At 39.9% G+C, this 15,656-nt stretch overlaps 1 protein-coding gene across 1 annotated transcript in view; it reads left to right on the forward strand.

Moving 5' to 3' along the window:
* PKD1L2 (polycystin 1 like 2) overlaps nt 1–15,656 on the forward strand; it is a 1,522,374-nt gene that overhangs the window by 1,260,182 nt on the left and 246,536 nt on the right. The window contains exon 42 of the mRNA XM_044081586.1: nt 496–629. Coding sequence (XP_043937521.1) covers nt 496–629 — 134 coding nt within the window. The remainder of the gene's footprint in view (nt 1–495; nt 630–15,656) is intronic.

Below are 15,656 nucleotides of genomic sequence, written 5' to 3' on the forward strand. Positions count from 1 at the left end.
TGAAATGTCGATGTACTAAGATAGACCCATATATATATATATATGTGTGTGTGTGTGTGTGTGTGTGTGTGTGTGTGTGTGTGTGTGTGTGTGTGTGTGTGTGTGTGTGTGTGTGTGTGTGTGTGTGTGTGTGTGTGTGTGTGTGTGTAATTTTTATGTAATCTGTCTGCTGACTGAACTCTTAGGCTGTAGAATGGCTATCAAAGAAGGTTAGTGAAAGAACAGACCAATTCAGAACTCTGAGGAATTCTCTTGTAGAATGCAGCTCAGTCTACTTTCTGTAAATAAAGACCTCTTTTATAGCCTGGGTTCAATTATTTAAATTACTAGCTAGACAGAAGGAGAGATATCTGAGTGCAAGGAAAAAGAAAATGTCAGTGTGCCAGCATAATTTAAAATGATACTTAAACGTATGCTTCTAATGTAAGCTTTATACAGGAATGGCAGTGAAAATTGTACTCAAAAATTAAAATATACTTGTTTTTGTTCTTTTAGGGTTCTACAGTACATTTTTGATAATGTCTGGCTTGATACTTACACCAGAGCCATCTTTATTGAATTCACCGTGTACAATGCTAATGTAAATCTCTTCTGCATTGTAACACTAATACTGGAGACAAATGGAATAGGTAAGGATGTCTAATGCAGTAATATTCTGTCTTTTCTGTCTTTTGTTCTTTTTATTTATTTAGGTCTCAATGCAGTAGTGTGTTTAGTGTAGTTATACTTGCAGAAAGCATATATGTGCATGTTACCTTAATTTTACCCAGTGCTCCACTGTTTTACCTATTTACACATACAGAACAAATAAGACATAAAAAGGGCAGGGCTTGATAATGGCAAGTGATTGACACACCATCATATCACCACTGAGGTTTTACTTTGCAGTGGTATAGGTTCATAGGTTCATAGGTTCATACTAGGCTATCTGCCCTAGGGCATTTATAAGCCTAGCCAGAGTGTGTGTGGCTTTCACCACCCCTTAGGATGAGAATACTATACCCATTAGTTTGCTGTGCCTCTGTCCAGCAGTGACACAGAGATGATTCCCGGGGTAAACCTACGATCTCCCATCCACTCGTCAAGACTTCTCTTGAACAGAGTCAGTGAGGGGCTCTGCCTCACATGGACTGGGATTCTGTTCCATAGTGTAGGGAGTCTCTGGGTGATGAATCTGTCCCTCCAGCACGTCCTATTTATACCCGTGTTGAGGTTTAAGTCTCTTGCTCTCGTGGCTCTGGTGGATTTGGATTTTTTGAGGTGGAGCATATCCATTAATTCCGGGTTGGACATGGCCTTGTATGTCAGGCACAGATCACCTCTGAGCAGATGGTATGCGACTGAATAGAGCTGGAGTTTCTTCAATCGAGCAGCGTATGACATATGTTTGAGACCCTTTATCCTTTTGGTGAGGAACTTTTGGGGTCTTTCCAACTGCTGCAGGTGTCGGGTAAGGCACATTCCGAATGGGGCATTGTACTCAATCATTGGTCTGATAAGTGAAGAGTACAGGGGTACAGTGACCTCTCCTGATCTGGATGTGAATCCCTTCATGATCAGGTGGGCAATGTAGAAGGTCTTCCTAACCACTTTGGCAATGTGAGTGTCAAAAGAGAGGTTACTGTCAACTTGGGTCCCCAGGTCCCTGATAACTTCTTCCATGTTTAATGGATTACCACCTATGTGGTAATTAGGGGTTACCTTGTTTTTCCCAAAGGGTATGACTATACATTTTTTGGCATTTAGCTTAAAGCCATGGCTCTGGCACCAGTTATCCATTTCTATGAGACCTCTCTGGAGGATGTCTGTGTCTGATGGAGTGTCAATTATGGTGCCCAGTTTGCAGCCATCTGCAAATTTTGTCAGCCACAATCCCCCTATGTTTGCCTGCACTTCAGAAAAATAAATGCCGAACAAGAGGGGGCCCAGGACTGAGCCCTGTGGGACACCGCTCATGACCGGCTTAGAGTCTGACATGGCACCAGCAACTCCAACCCTGTGGGTTCTGTCCTTGAGCCAGTTTGCAACCCATCTTGTGACATATGGGTTTACATCTAAGCTGGTGAGCTTTTCTATGATGCCTGAGTGGGGTATTGTGTCGAACGCTTTTGCTAGGTCAAGGTAGGCTGTGTGAACTGCCTTACCCTCATCAATGGCCTTAGTGACTGTTTCGAAAAAGTCAACCAAGTTCAAGAGGCAGGATCTGCCCTTGACAAAGCCAAATTGGGTAGGATCCAGTGTCTGTAGGTCCCCAATGTCTTTATTTATGAGTTCCATTATGATCCTCTCCATAGCTTTGCAGACAAGGCTCGTCAAGCTTATGGGGCAGTAATTTCCAGGGTCTGTAGAAGCACCGCCTTTGTGGCGTGGGACCACAGTTGCCGTACGCCATTCTTTGGGTACGTATCCTGTAGTAAGGCTAAGATTAAACAGCAGCCTTATGTGTGGGTTTACTTCCTCATTGAGTTCATATAGCACACAGCCGGGGACACCGTCCGGTCCCATTGATGCTGTGTTTTTTGCTTTAGAGAGAGCAGCTCTCACCTGGGCATCTGAGATGTTTGGGAGGCTAGACTCTGGTGGGATAGATATTTCTCCTTTTGGGGGGGGGGGGTGAAATTTGCACTGAACCTGTCTGCCAGTATGTTGGCAATGTCTGTGGGTTCAGTGATTTTTGTATCATTTTGGACTAATTCTGAGCATACCTGGGAGTTTCCACCCAGGTTTCTAACATAGTTAAAGAAGGCCTTATGATTGTCTTTTGTGTCTTTAGCGATTTTTCTCTCAAAGTTGGCCTTGGATGATTTTATGAGTGATCGTAGTTTTTTGCTAGTGTTGATCAGAGATGCCTTCCCTTTTAGGGATTTTGCTCTGTCATGTAGTAGCTTTCTCCCTTTGTTGTAGAGTTTGTTTATGGCTGGGGTCCACCAGACCGGGTGCCTGCCTTTGGTGGAAAGGATCTTGATTTTAATAGGGATTGCTTGATCCATACATTCCTGGGGGTGCTCATAGAAGGCATTTGTAAGGGTTTCAGCAGCGTTGGTTGTGGTTTCCACTGGCTCGGGGGCCTTGAAGGATACCACTCCAGTCTTAAGAAGTGTGAAGTTTGCTTTTGAGAAGTTCTTCACTGTGGTCTTTTTTGCTGGGGTTGGGGGCAGGATGTGGATCTCCAGTGAGATTAATTTATGGTCTGATCTCACCAATGAGGGATATACTTCCGGTGTGGAGCATTTTGTCCCCATGTTTGTGATGATCAGGTCTAGTATATTTTCTCCTAGACACTGTCGCTCCATTGCGCAAAATCAAGGTTAGAACCTCTACAAACCCCTGGCTCAATAAAGAAACCAAACAAATCCTCAGGTCCAGAGACACTGCCTGGCGTTACTATCAAAAAAACAAAGAAACACAAAGCCTAACTAAGTACCAAGAACTGCGCAACCGTGCAAAAAAATGCATTAGGCTGGACAAAAAGTCCTACTACACAACATTACAAACTAAATACCAACACAATCCACAAAAATTTTGGCAAAATGTAAACCAGCTACTAAAATCCACCCAAAAGGCTACCCCCAAACCAACCACCCCTGACACTAAATTTCCCATTGAAACACAATTCAACTCCCACTTTGTGAACTCAATTCTATCCTTAGTATCACAGGACAGTTCCTTCCTCACTATCCCCCCAACACAAATAACACTAATACAAGCTTTACCCTCAAAACAGTTTCCACCACTTCAATCAAAGGCATGATCTCCAAACTAAAATCCTCATCAACAGCACCGACCTACTCCCCAGCTATTTCTTGAAACTCACAGCAGATGCTATTGCTATCCCAGTCTCCACTCTCATAAACAGATCAATTGTTGAAAACTATGTGCCCAAACTCTGGAAAATATCCTATGTTACACCCATACATAAAGGCGGGACCTCCACTGAACTTAATAACTACAGACCCATTGCTTTACTCTCCCCCCTGGCCAAAATCCTAGAAAAATGCATCCATACCCAGATGCTAAACTATCTCCTAGACTGCAACATCCTGTCACCTACTCAGCATGGTTTCAGACCTGCCCATAGTACCACTACAGCTCTCCTCTGCTTCACAGACACAGTAAACCATCTCAAAATGAAGGCCTGCAAGTGTCAACTCTTTTTTGGATATGTCCAAAGCATTTGACACAGTCTCACACCAAATCCTGCTAAACAAACTAAACCAATATCATCTATCTAATTCCACTCTTACCTGGTTCCAAAGCTACTTAACTGACAGGTACCAAGCTGTGAAATGGGAAAATTCTCTCTCTCCTCAGCTGCCCATAACTATAAGAGTCCCACAGGGTTCTATCTTAGGACCACTACTATTCACAGTCTTCACAAATGACCTCCACACCTCCACACAGCATGCATCTATAATTCAGTATGCAGATGACACTACCTTAATATGTGCTGCACAAAACATCCCCACCCTCCTGCAAACAACTCAACTAGCATTCTCTGACGTTGAAAACTACCTTACCAAAGCCCAACTTATCCTCAATCCAAAGAAAACTCAGCTTATGATTATAACCAGTTCTAACAAAAACACTAACAGTCAATTCACTAACTACTCCACAAATGCTACTCCAATTGCTCCAGTGCCACAGGCTAAGCTATTGGGAATAACCATAGACTCCCACCTAAAATTTGATAGTCATCTGAACTTAACTATTAAAAAGTACATGCCAAACTGGGGTCACTCTACCGTATCAAACCATTTCTTACCAACAACACAAGATCAGCCATTGCTCGCTCCCAACTTCTATCCACCCTACTCTATGCATCTCCCATTCTGACTAATCTCAACAAAACTGAACTTAGCAAAATGGAAGCTTGCTATAACAGAATTGCCCGTTTTGCTGCAAATTGCTCATATAGAACTCATCATTGTACTGCTTTGAGACAGCTCCACTGGCTTGAACTGCCCAACCTCCTAACCTACAATCAGCTCTGCCTCTGTCATTCTATCTATTACCTCCCCAATAAGTGTCCTGCCCTCAAAAACCTAGTACAACATCACTCAGCCAAAAGGCCTCTTAGATCATCAAGCAAACTATTACTAGAAGTCACCAACAACTACAATAGCTTTGGAGATGCACTATATAGTAGTTTGGTGGCTAAAAAATGGAACTCTGTCCCTACTAGCATTCAAAACACATCATCCAAAGCCTCCTTTAAAGACCTCATCAGGCAACATCTCAAGCAAAGTTGGCAGTGCCATGATTGCTCCCCAGGCTAGTGAAAGCGGATAACATATGCATACTAAATCTAGAGCAATTTATAATAGTTTTTCAATCTTACTCACAAACACTGGCTAATCTACAATGTATGTACTATACCTGTGTACTATGTATGTATTCCACCTACATTCCAAAGTTCAGCTGTACACCACAAATCTATTACTTACCTTTATTTTTAAAATTAATATCTTTTTTGATTGTTCTCTCCACTGTAACTGTTTGTGCCGCATGCCACTGTAAAAACATGTCTCTTGTAATTTGTGTGTATACTGATTATGTCTAAAAAACTAAATGTGTCTGTAATTTTTCTTTGTGGAGCTTTTCTCCCCGGGCCTCTGCTGAAAAAGGGCCTTTTCGGCTCAGTCAGACACCCCCGGTTAACAAATGTAAAATAAAAATAAAATAAATAAAATAAAATAAATTGTGGGAATGGTGACTAGTTGTTCCATAGCATTTGAATTTATGAACTCCAGGAACCTTTGGGCTAGGGTGTTGGGGCTTGAGTAATATTCCCAGTCTATGTTTGGGTAGTTGAAGTCACCCAATATGATGGTGTTTGGAGAGACATTCATACTCTCCAGTGTCTTCAGGAAGGCTGTGTGGGTTTCCTGAGTTTGAGAGGGTGGTCTGTAGCATGCTACAAACTGTAGGGTGCTGTCTGTTGACCTGAGTGACAGCCTTCTGTTGGGTACGTAGCTGGTTGGAGTCAGTGAATAATATAATAAGTGGTCAGTCATTAAAAGACAGATCACTGAGACTGTCATATCAACATATTCTAGTTTTCCCTCTCATATTGAACACATGATCCCACCTGTAGATTTACTTGCTATGCTGCAAAGCTTGGTTACATCCCACTTTGAATATTACAACTCACTTTATGCTGGGTTTAAACAGATGCACAACACTGCAGCATGTTTTGATATTGTTTCTGAAATACTGACATTACTCCATGTTTTGATATTGTATTTGGAGTACTCACATTACCCCACTGCTGTGGCATAAACATTGGCTGCTACTGTGATGAAGGATCTCTCTTATGATTTCCTTGTTAAAATTTAAAGCTCTACATTGGCTGAATCAAAATGCTTGACGGATTCCTTATCTCACCCAACACTGCTGACTCATTGAACTCCAATAGCTTGGGTCTGTCTAAGACCCCCATATCTAGGCATGCAACAGTGGGCCACAGATCTTTTGCCATAGTGGCCCATTTACCAAGTTCAAGTTTATAGTGCTGACTCTCCACCTTTAAAACCTCCCTGCAAACTTTCTTCTGTAACTAAGTTTTTTTTTTAATTGTTTGCTTGTTTTCTGATTAAACAATGGGTTGGTTCTAGTTTGTGAAGAAACATTCTACACTATTACTTTGTGTGATAATATATTGCTTATTTGGCTGTAAAATTTTAACATTTTAAGATGCCTTGTAGCCAAACTTATCCAGTTTAGTTGGAGAACTTTTAGATAGTGACTGACATCTGAAACTGTATATAAATTTTAACTCATGATGTCCAGTGGAAGCTGTAAACCATTTAGCAGTGATTGTTTTTCCCTGCTGTTATTTCATTTCTTGTTTTAATGGTTTATGATTAATCCTGACCTCTGATGTGAAGAGAACATCCTTGTGAGTAATGGAACTGCATTTTTATCTTTTGATGTGTCAGTTTGAACTGCAAATTTATTTCCCATTATGATGCCGTGGTATTAACTGGTCATTTCTACTGGGTAAAATTCACTATCACAGCGTAAAGATGGGGGGAAGCTGTGTGAACAAATACACTTTATAAAGTCATAGAAGTTACTCATCAAGTTGTTACATGGGTTATTGTTGTGATGCAAAATATGAAGGCATTTAGAAAGCAGAGTACTTGTTCATGAATACCTTGGGTGAGAAGAGTTTGGTCGAGTCCTTTTGTTTAATGTCATTTGCTTGGATTTTGCAATTAAATAAAAGCTTGTTTGTATATTAGTCTCACTTAAGGCAATGCCGCTTAGTTGCATGTGATCACTACCATGCCCTGTACAAGTCAGTAGCTAAAAGACTACACTTGGAGTTTCATTTGTCATTGTGGCTGAGGTTCTGAATTTGATTAAGGTTGGCACATGGGTTCTTAGTGTTGTGTTTCACATTATGGCTTGTACATTTATATTATGTTTGCCTTAAAAGAATTTCTACTTATTTTCAACTTCTTAGGCTCAGTTATGTTCATAGGGTCATACAAGCTACAGGTCAAGCAAGTCTGAAGACCATATGCACCTTGCCAAATACTAGCCTACTTTCAGGAAAGAAAAACATCCAAACTTAGGGATGAACATGCAGGTATCCATCCAATCATCAAGATTAGTCTTGAGGAGGCAAGCCCATCACTTTGCTTAAAATGCATGTGAGTTTGTTCCACAGATAGGCCAACCATTGAGTAATGAATCTTTCCCGCCAAAGTGTTTTATTTATATTTTGGCAGAGAATCAAATCCTTGCTTTGGATGTTTGTCATGTGAAGATATAAGAATTAGGGTGGGTTTTTTGATGGCATGGAATGCCAGGCAACGACTATGAGAGACAGAGTGTTGGGAGGAAGCAGGACTATTTGACCCCGGACTGTTCACCCCCGGATGGTTCGACCCCAATGCATTTCTATACAATTTCATGTGTATGTGTGTGTGTCTGTGTATATATATGGATCTCCTACTATTCACCGAAAGCACATTTCACCGAAAATCAAATTAGTGTGCACTTTTCACCGAAAGCACAATTCACCGAAAACACAATTCACCGAAACACATTTCACTGAAAGTTATATATGGCCTTTTCCCCACTGTAGTACGACCCTTGAGTTAGTATATATAGTAAGGGTGGTGTGGCGGGGACCGCCTCCTACATTGGGGGGGTGGGGGCGTAGCCCCCCACATATTTTAAATATTTTGAATTATATACATGGATATATGTATTTGCAATATATTACTGTTCTCTGACAATAATATATACATTGCCCGCCACATCCCTCCTTACTATATATACACTAACTCCAGGGTCGCACTACAGTGGAGAAAAGGCCATATATAACTTTCGGTGAAATGTGTTTCGGTGAATTGTGTTTTCGGTGAATTGTGCTTTCGGTGAAAAGTGCGCGGTGAAATGTGCTTTCAGTGAATAGTAGAAGCTCCATATTTATATATATATATATATATATATATATATATATATATGTGTGTGTGTGTGTGTGTGTGTGTGTGTGTGTGTGTGTGTGTGTGTGTGTGTGTGTGTGATTTTTTAGTGGACAGTTCGACCCCGAACTATTTGACCCCAAATATATTCTTTTAATATATATATATATATATATATATATATATATATATATATATATATATATTCTTTTTATATTCCCATTAATTAATATTATAATATATAACTTTCAGTTCACCATAATTAATACATTCCAGCTGCCTTTGTATTGCTGTGAAGCATAATGTTCGTAACAAAATATGTTTGGTCCCAACCTTCGATCAGCGTTATAAACACTTACAGTATAAACTCAGTCCTGATTGCATTTATTAAGATCTTTACTTAAAACTGTATTACTAAAATGAATTCTAACTATTATTATTTTAAGAGGTTTAAACTTATGCTACAGGCTTTCAAAATTGTAATATACTTCACATTCCTGCGGTTATTTCTCTCTCTTTCCTCTAGTACACTGGTGCACTTAAAACTCCCTGTATTGACAAGACTTGAATGACAGCACTACATGTGTTGCAGCTTTCAAAGCCGTAAAGCACTTGGCTGGCCTATACTAACACATCCTCTCAGTCTAACTGGTAGTGCATGGGATCAGGCAAACTCTATGCATTGCAAAGAAATACAACGTCTCGGAGACCCCGATCAAAACCCTGTTACAGGCTGCATGCAAGATTTTAATTACAGCAGTAATGTCTCCTCTGCTCACACTTCTGCAAAATATTCTCAGGAATATCTATTTTCTGCATATTACAACCAAGGTGTTTGCAACTGCCTCCATAGTGTAGGAGATATGAGAGATACAACAGTTATGTGCTTACTATAATGTTATCACAAGGATCAGATAAATCCTTGTAGACTGACAGGACTTGGGGCCAGTCAGCTCCACGGAACTCAGTACTTTAGACTTTTTTAGTCTACAAACTTTTCCCCTCTATTCACAGTGCTTTGCTGGCCCCCCTTTCTTTCCCGATCTCCTGCAGTCAAGCACACAGGTGGAACACACTAAACTTATAGACTCATAAATCCCACAATACTTCTCCTTACTGAGGCTGGGGAAGGTGAGTGGGTATATCAGTAATTTGGCCAAGTATGAACATGCACTTCACTGACACCAAAATGAAACATTTCCCCCAATGACCCCCTCACTAGTTTGTCCATGTCTGCACAAGCACTTCACTGATACTAAAATTAAACATTTCCCCCAACAACCCCTTGAGTAGTTTGCCCATGTATGCAAAAGCACTAAAATACAATAAAGAATTTCTTTAGGTAATGTCAGTAATTGTACCTCCTTTTAAACTGTAAGGTAGGATATATTTGTTTTTTCTCTTCCTATCGCAGTTCCATATTTTTGTTGTAAATTGTTGCTTACTGGCATAAGTTCAGGGCCATTTACACATTTAGAATGCATCTATATGAATCCTGCTGGAAAGCAAATGTGTAATTCCCCCTATCTGAATATTAACTCTCCCCTATCATGTATGCCTTAAGCATGTTAGGCTTTTGTGATAGGGAGGCATATGTAACAAAATGCCTCTGCATTTTCTTAATCTTCTTGAAAGACATGATTTGTATAACCTCATAGCACCACTCTTCATGGATTACTTCTACAAAAATGTGAAGGGCTGAACTATGAATACCGCCTGGCTTCATTTCTGAATTCATGGGTAGGTATTTGGGTACCACTGAATGTTTTGTAATACCCTTGTGTCACCAATGCTTTTCCAGTTAAAAGGTTAATCATTGCTAGCATGTTTTACCTATTACCTGTCAGTATAATTTGAGTGTGAGGTGATGATAAACCAAAGCATAGCTACTGAATTGTAAATCAGCAGCTGGCTTGCCTGTGTGAGACATTGCTACAGAAAAAGATTGGCTTGCTCTGGTTACATGTTGCTTCTATAAATAAATGTAAAAAGTAAGCTGTTTATTTGGGTTTTTTATGGGTTCAGCAATGTATTCTGGTTCATTATGGATTATGGTTCATGCACATAATACCCCCAGATGGTGTAACACTTTAATTCGTACATCATGGGTTGCCTTACAGTTTAGAGAGAAAGTCATAATACCTAGGAAAAAAAATAATTTGAGTTTTTTTTTAAATAATTATTTCAACACTAATCAGGGCCTTTTGCTTTTTAAGCCATGATGGATGTACTGGCAGTAACAGAGCAATCTCAAACACAGCTGAATGTAAAGTACAATATTTTTACACCATATAAATTACCGACATTGTTTAAGATACACTGATCAATCAGACACACACACACACACACACACACACAAGCATGCATGCAGATACAAATACATTCATATGCAAGTGTGCACTCCCCCACACACACACACATATTTATATTTCAGCTTCCGCTACTACAAAACTGATATACAACTGATTCATTTTTTTCCATATGTTTTCTACTAGCAGTTACTTAGTCACTCAAGTGGAAGCAAGTTTCATTTCTTAATTGTTTAGAGGAACATGATATTTTTATACAACACAGCAGAGTAACTATGAGTTACTAAGATTTAGTCATAGATTTCCAACATCTGAAACTTGCAAGGCTTTTAGTTTACTCATTTGTTTGCTTCCTTATTTGTTTGTTTATTTTTACTAGGCAAATCCACCAGGCACCAGAGACGCATCTTCACTCCGCAGTATGTTCAGATTAAATGACTTGATCTTGGTAACAATGCAGGCAAATGGAGGCTGAGGGACTCAGGATGAGGATTGTCTTACAGCCTTTACTCTCTGCATTAAACTGCCTTTCCTCCTAGATCAAAACTAGACAAGTCTGAGCTGTTCTCTGGCACAGAGGGATAATGCTGTCACTTTTTCACAGGTAAGTCTGAGCTGCTCTCTGGCACAGAGGGATAATGCTGTCACTTTTTGACAGGTGAGTCTGAGCTGCTCTCTGGCACAGAGGGATAATACTGTCACTTTTTGACAGGTGAGTCTGAGCTGCTCTCTGGCACAGAGGGATAATGCTGTCACTTTTTCACAGGTGAGTCTGAGCTGCTCTCTGGCACAGAGTGATAATGCTGTCACTTTTTCGCAGGTGATTTGAGCACGTATAATGGCTCAGATATCTGTGTGAGCTGGTAGAGGATGATGGGAGTGAGTGGCCACTCCTGTCTCACCCATCCTTAGGGTGAAAGGAGGCAGTCTTGGCTTGCCACATGGGTTACATCTAGAGAGAGAAGCAGGTGTCTAGCCCATGGACCATAGGCTTATTGAGCCTGCACTGCCATCTGCAAGTAATACTGTAGGCTGAGGGGAATTAATCGGGCAAAGGCGTGATTCCCCACAGAGAGTAGCTATAGCAGAGCTTGGAAGAGCCATCACAGAAGAGGGATATTTTACAAGAGGAAAGAGTGGCTCTCCCCACAAGAACAGCAAAGCAGACCTGCTCCTTAACACCTGACTCTCACTGTGAGTGGATGAAGTCATGGGAGATTCACAGGAAGGAATAAATGGGCTGGAGGGCTGTCCCCTATCCATGAATTCCTAGATACAATGACCACAAAATGAATGGGGCAACTGGGTAGAGGTGGGGACGGCACTGGGCTTAGTCCTGTAGGGTTGCAAAAAGAAAATAAATAGACAAGTTCAATGTATGTCTTGTTATTAACCTGCTGTCCAGTTGCAAATCCTCATACAGATGTTATCTGGTGTTGCATATAATATTTATAGTATTTGTTTCAAGGTTTAATAAGTTTCCTGTTTGCCCTTGTGAAGTTCTTTCCACATTAGGTGTGTAAAATTAAATGTACTCCATGCTCTGTTGATTAAGGTATATAACTTAATTTAGCTGGTCCTCTGTACACTTCTAGGGGTAGTTAATGTTTTACTAGCATTACGTTAATATAGTTAGCTGCTTACTCTAGAGCTATTTTAAACAAAATATACACTCAGTTTGAACTTTCCCACCAATAAACATCAAGGAATGTAGTCATAAAATTCTGTTTAGTGCTCAGACCTCATATTGTTGCATCCCTCACTGTTAACATTAAAAATGTGTACATTCATCTAAAAAGCAGCACTTATAAACATTAGAAATCTGTAGATCATTTGTGGCTGTAGTCCATGCTACTAAGAAGGGCCGTTTGTATCTGCAAGCACGACGTACAGTGTATTCCAGTGTACTGAGTACACCACATCACTCAAAATGCTGGTGTGAAATTTTCCTGGTTGCATTCAGGTTGGAAACTGTCTTCTCTGTATATAAAGAGCAAAAAAAAAAAAAAAAAAAAAAAACTTTCTTCTTTTAAATCGTAGCAAACTGCTTGCTATAGTTTATACCAAACATGCAGCACTTGTTTTATTTTTTTTTTTATATGTTTTCTTCTTTTAAACTGTAGCAAACTGCTTACAGTAATGCAGCAAGCAGTTGCCACAGTGTTGGAGTGTTACAGTTCTCACTTTTGACCTCTAGTGCAATACCAGCATTTATTACTAAATGCCAGTATGCAATGAAAGTATGCACTCTGTTCCTCAGATAGCTGCCTCCTTTACCCCATCCTAGCTATGCTGCCTCTTTAACCCATATTAGTCTGTTCTCAGGAGTCAACACAACAGTCACATACCTCACTAGAGTAGTTCATGATATCCTGATGTTAAGACATCATTGCTGTTATACTGTTTGGTCTACATTGATCTTTCTGGTCCAGGATCTTGACTGAGCACCTGAATTCGCAATGTGGCCCTTGTTTCACTGTCCCTGACTGTTTGGCATCTTATATTTATGGATACATACAAAGAGTATTTGTGGGAATTAAGTCTTCCTCGAGCCGGTTCCTATGGTATCAGGTTCTCTAAGGATCTTTCAGTGGCCTATAACTGTTCACCAAGTATTTGCTGTCATTCAAATGGCAATGTTTGAGGGAGTATCTTTCTTATGCAGATGATCCTCAGTTAAACTTGCTCTTCTCTCAAGAGCACATTTTGACCATTTATTACATTGAAGGCATTCTGGATGCTATACATAAGTGGATGAAGAGTAGTCAACTGCAGCTCAACTCTGCCAAGATTTCATCTGTAACCATTCAAGTAACAAGAAGGCCCTCAGCTCCTCAAGGCATTGCTCCCATTCTTAATGGATGGTGAGAAAATGCTAATGTATGTGAAGAGAACCTGAAATCTAAGCATAGTCTTCAGTGATCTGCTATCACAACCAGGTAGTGACCTATTAAAATTATAATCATGTCAATTTTACGTTTTCATAATTTTAACTATCAGCTATCCCAGGACCTCTCCTCATCCACTGAGTTTTCCAGGCTCTCCTACCTCCTCCAGACATGCTCTGACCCATGCTGGCGGTTGGTGAACAGATTGAGGCACCACCCAGGGCAGTGCCATACTGTTGCCAAGGTATGTTTTTGCTTTATGCCAATCTCAATCTCTTCTCTCTCTCACATCCTCATGTGTCTAGGGAATGTGAATGGACAAGCAGTGTGAAAACATCAATGACTCCTGCCATTTCTATCTTGGACAATACCCTTCCTGCATGTCCCTAACCTCCACTAAGGAACAAGTGTGAGGAACATCCAGGGACAAGCCATCCCCCCAGGATAATCACTCCCATCCTTCCTCTGTCAGCACCTCCAATGCCTGAGCCACTGATCAAACTCCATCATCTTGGTTGTAGTCATAGCTTTATCCTTTTATGCCATGTGGCTGGCTGAAAGTCAACACTTCTTTGTTTGTTTTATGGGCTTTGTCTACACACTCCTTACCTCTACATATACCAACTCTGTGGTCACTGTACCACACAGTAAGTGCAAAAGACACTTATATTACCAATTTTCAAACTTGTGAGAACTTGAAACCATCAGTCATGCAATTTGAAGGTGGGTCTCCACTGACAACACCTAGTAAATCTTAGGTTTTCCAACTTAAGCCATTGTCTAAATTAAGCATCTTATTCTACATGAGAAACTCGTAATGGCTGTTCAGACATTGGCTACTTTGCCTTTAAACTGCAGCCATACTCTTCACCTACAGCTCCATGACACTGACCCTGACTGCCTGCTGTATGTAGATACTTTGATTGATTGATTGATTGATTGATTGATTGATTGATTGATTGACTGATTGACTGACATTTGTTTGCTGGGAAAGGTTAACTAGGTAGAAGCCCATTTTGAATGGAGGCCCTGGGAGAAAAGCTCCAAGTAATACAAAACATTTTAAGAATAATAATTATACAGTCATTAAAAATAATGCAAAAACAAATATATTTTAAATAATTATACCAAATTAGACAAAATATGAAAACATTGGTTAAGAGTAGATAACAGTTATATGACAATGATTGAACACTTAGAGAAATTTTATCCCATTTATAGAGAAATCAAAGGTAATTTAGTATAATGCAAACAAATTGCAATATGCAGGCTTATTGTATATATAGAGAGAAAGCCAGTGAAAAGAAATTGATAGAAGTAAGGAAGTGAGCAAAGAAGGGAGAATAAGGAGTATGAATAAAGAATAAAGATATAGTTTATCCTGGTGTTAAGCAAGGACAGAGCCAGCTTTTGGCTAGGAAGTCTTTCAGACATCCCCCCCCCCTTCCAATTTTAACTAATACTGCTGAGCCTTTGTCTTTGGCTTACAGGTTATCATTTAAGGTCCTCTTGTGCAACTTATTTTCAAGATGTTGGTGTTGTCTACTTAAAGGAGCTATTAGCACCCTATTAACCTGTCAAGCTTTTTCACTTAACTGACAAAAGACTACAAGAGGTGTCAAATTCAGTGGTGAACTTGACATCAAAGCACTTCAGTATTAATAATAAAATAAAAAAAAATCACACACACAGGCTTGCAGATACCAAGTTCCAGAATGCAGGTAATGGGAATGTCACATTAACATTTGTAATATTCTGATAAACTGCACTTTATCTATATGTACTATAGCTACATTTTGATTTGAGTAGTGTATAAATTTAGCTCTGGATATAGCAGTGCAATTATTACATTATTCACTGTGTTAATGGCTGTACTTAAATCTCTTAGTACATTAGCTGAGTGTTCTCTTTCTGGCTATGATTCTGATTGCTTTTCCCAATAATGTTTAAAGGTATCAATTACATTTTTTGAATATTCAGTGATAGTACTGTTTGCTGGTGATTTACTTGTCTGCTGTACT

The sequence above is a fragment of the Protopterus annectens genome, chromosome 8.part1 (assembly GCF_019279795.1).
Source record: "Protopterus annectens isolate FY-2018-M chromosome 8.part1, PAN1.0, whole genome shotgun sequence".
Classification (NCBI taxonomy): Eukaryota; Metazoa; Chordata; order Ceratodontiformes; family Protopteridae; genus Protopterus; species Protopterus annectens.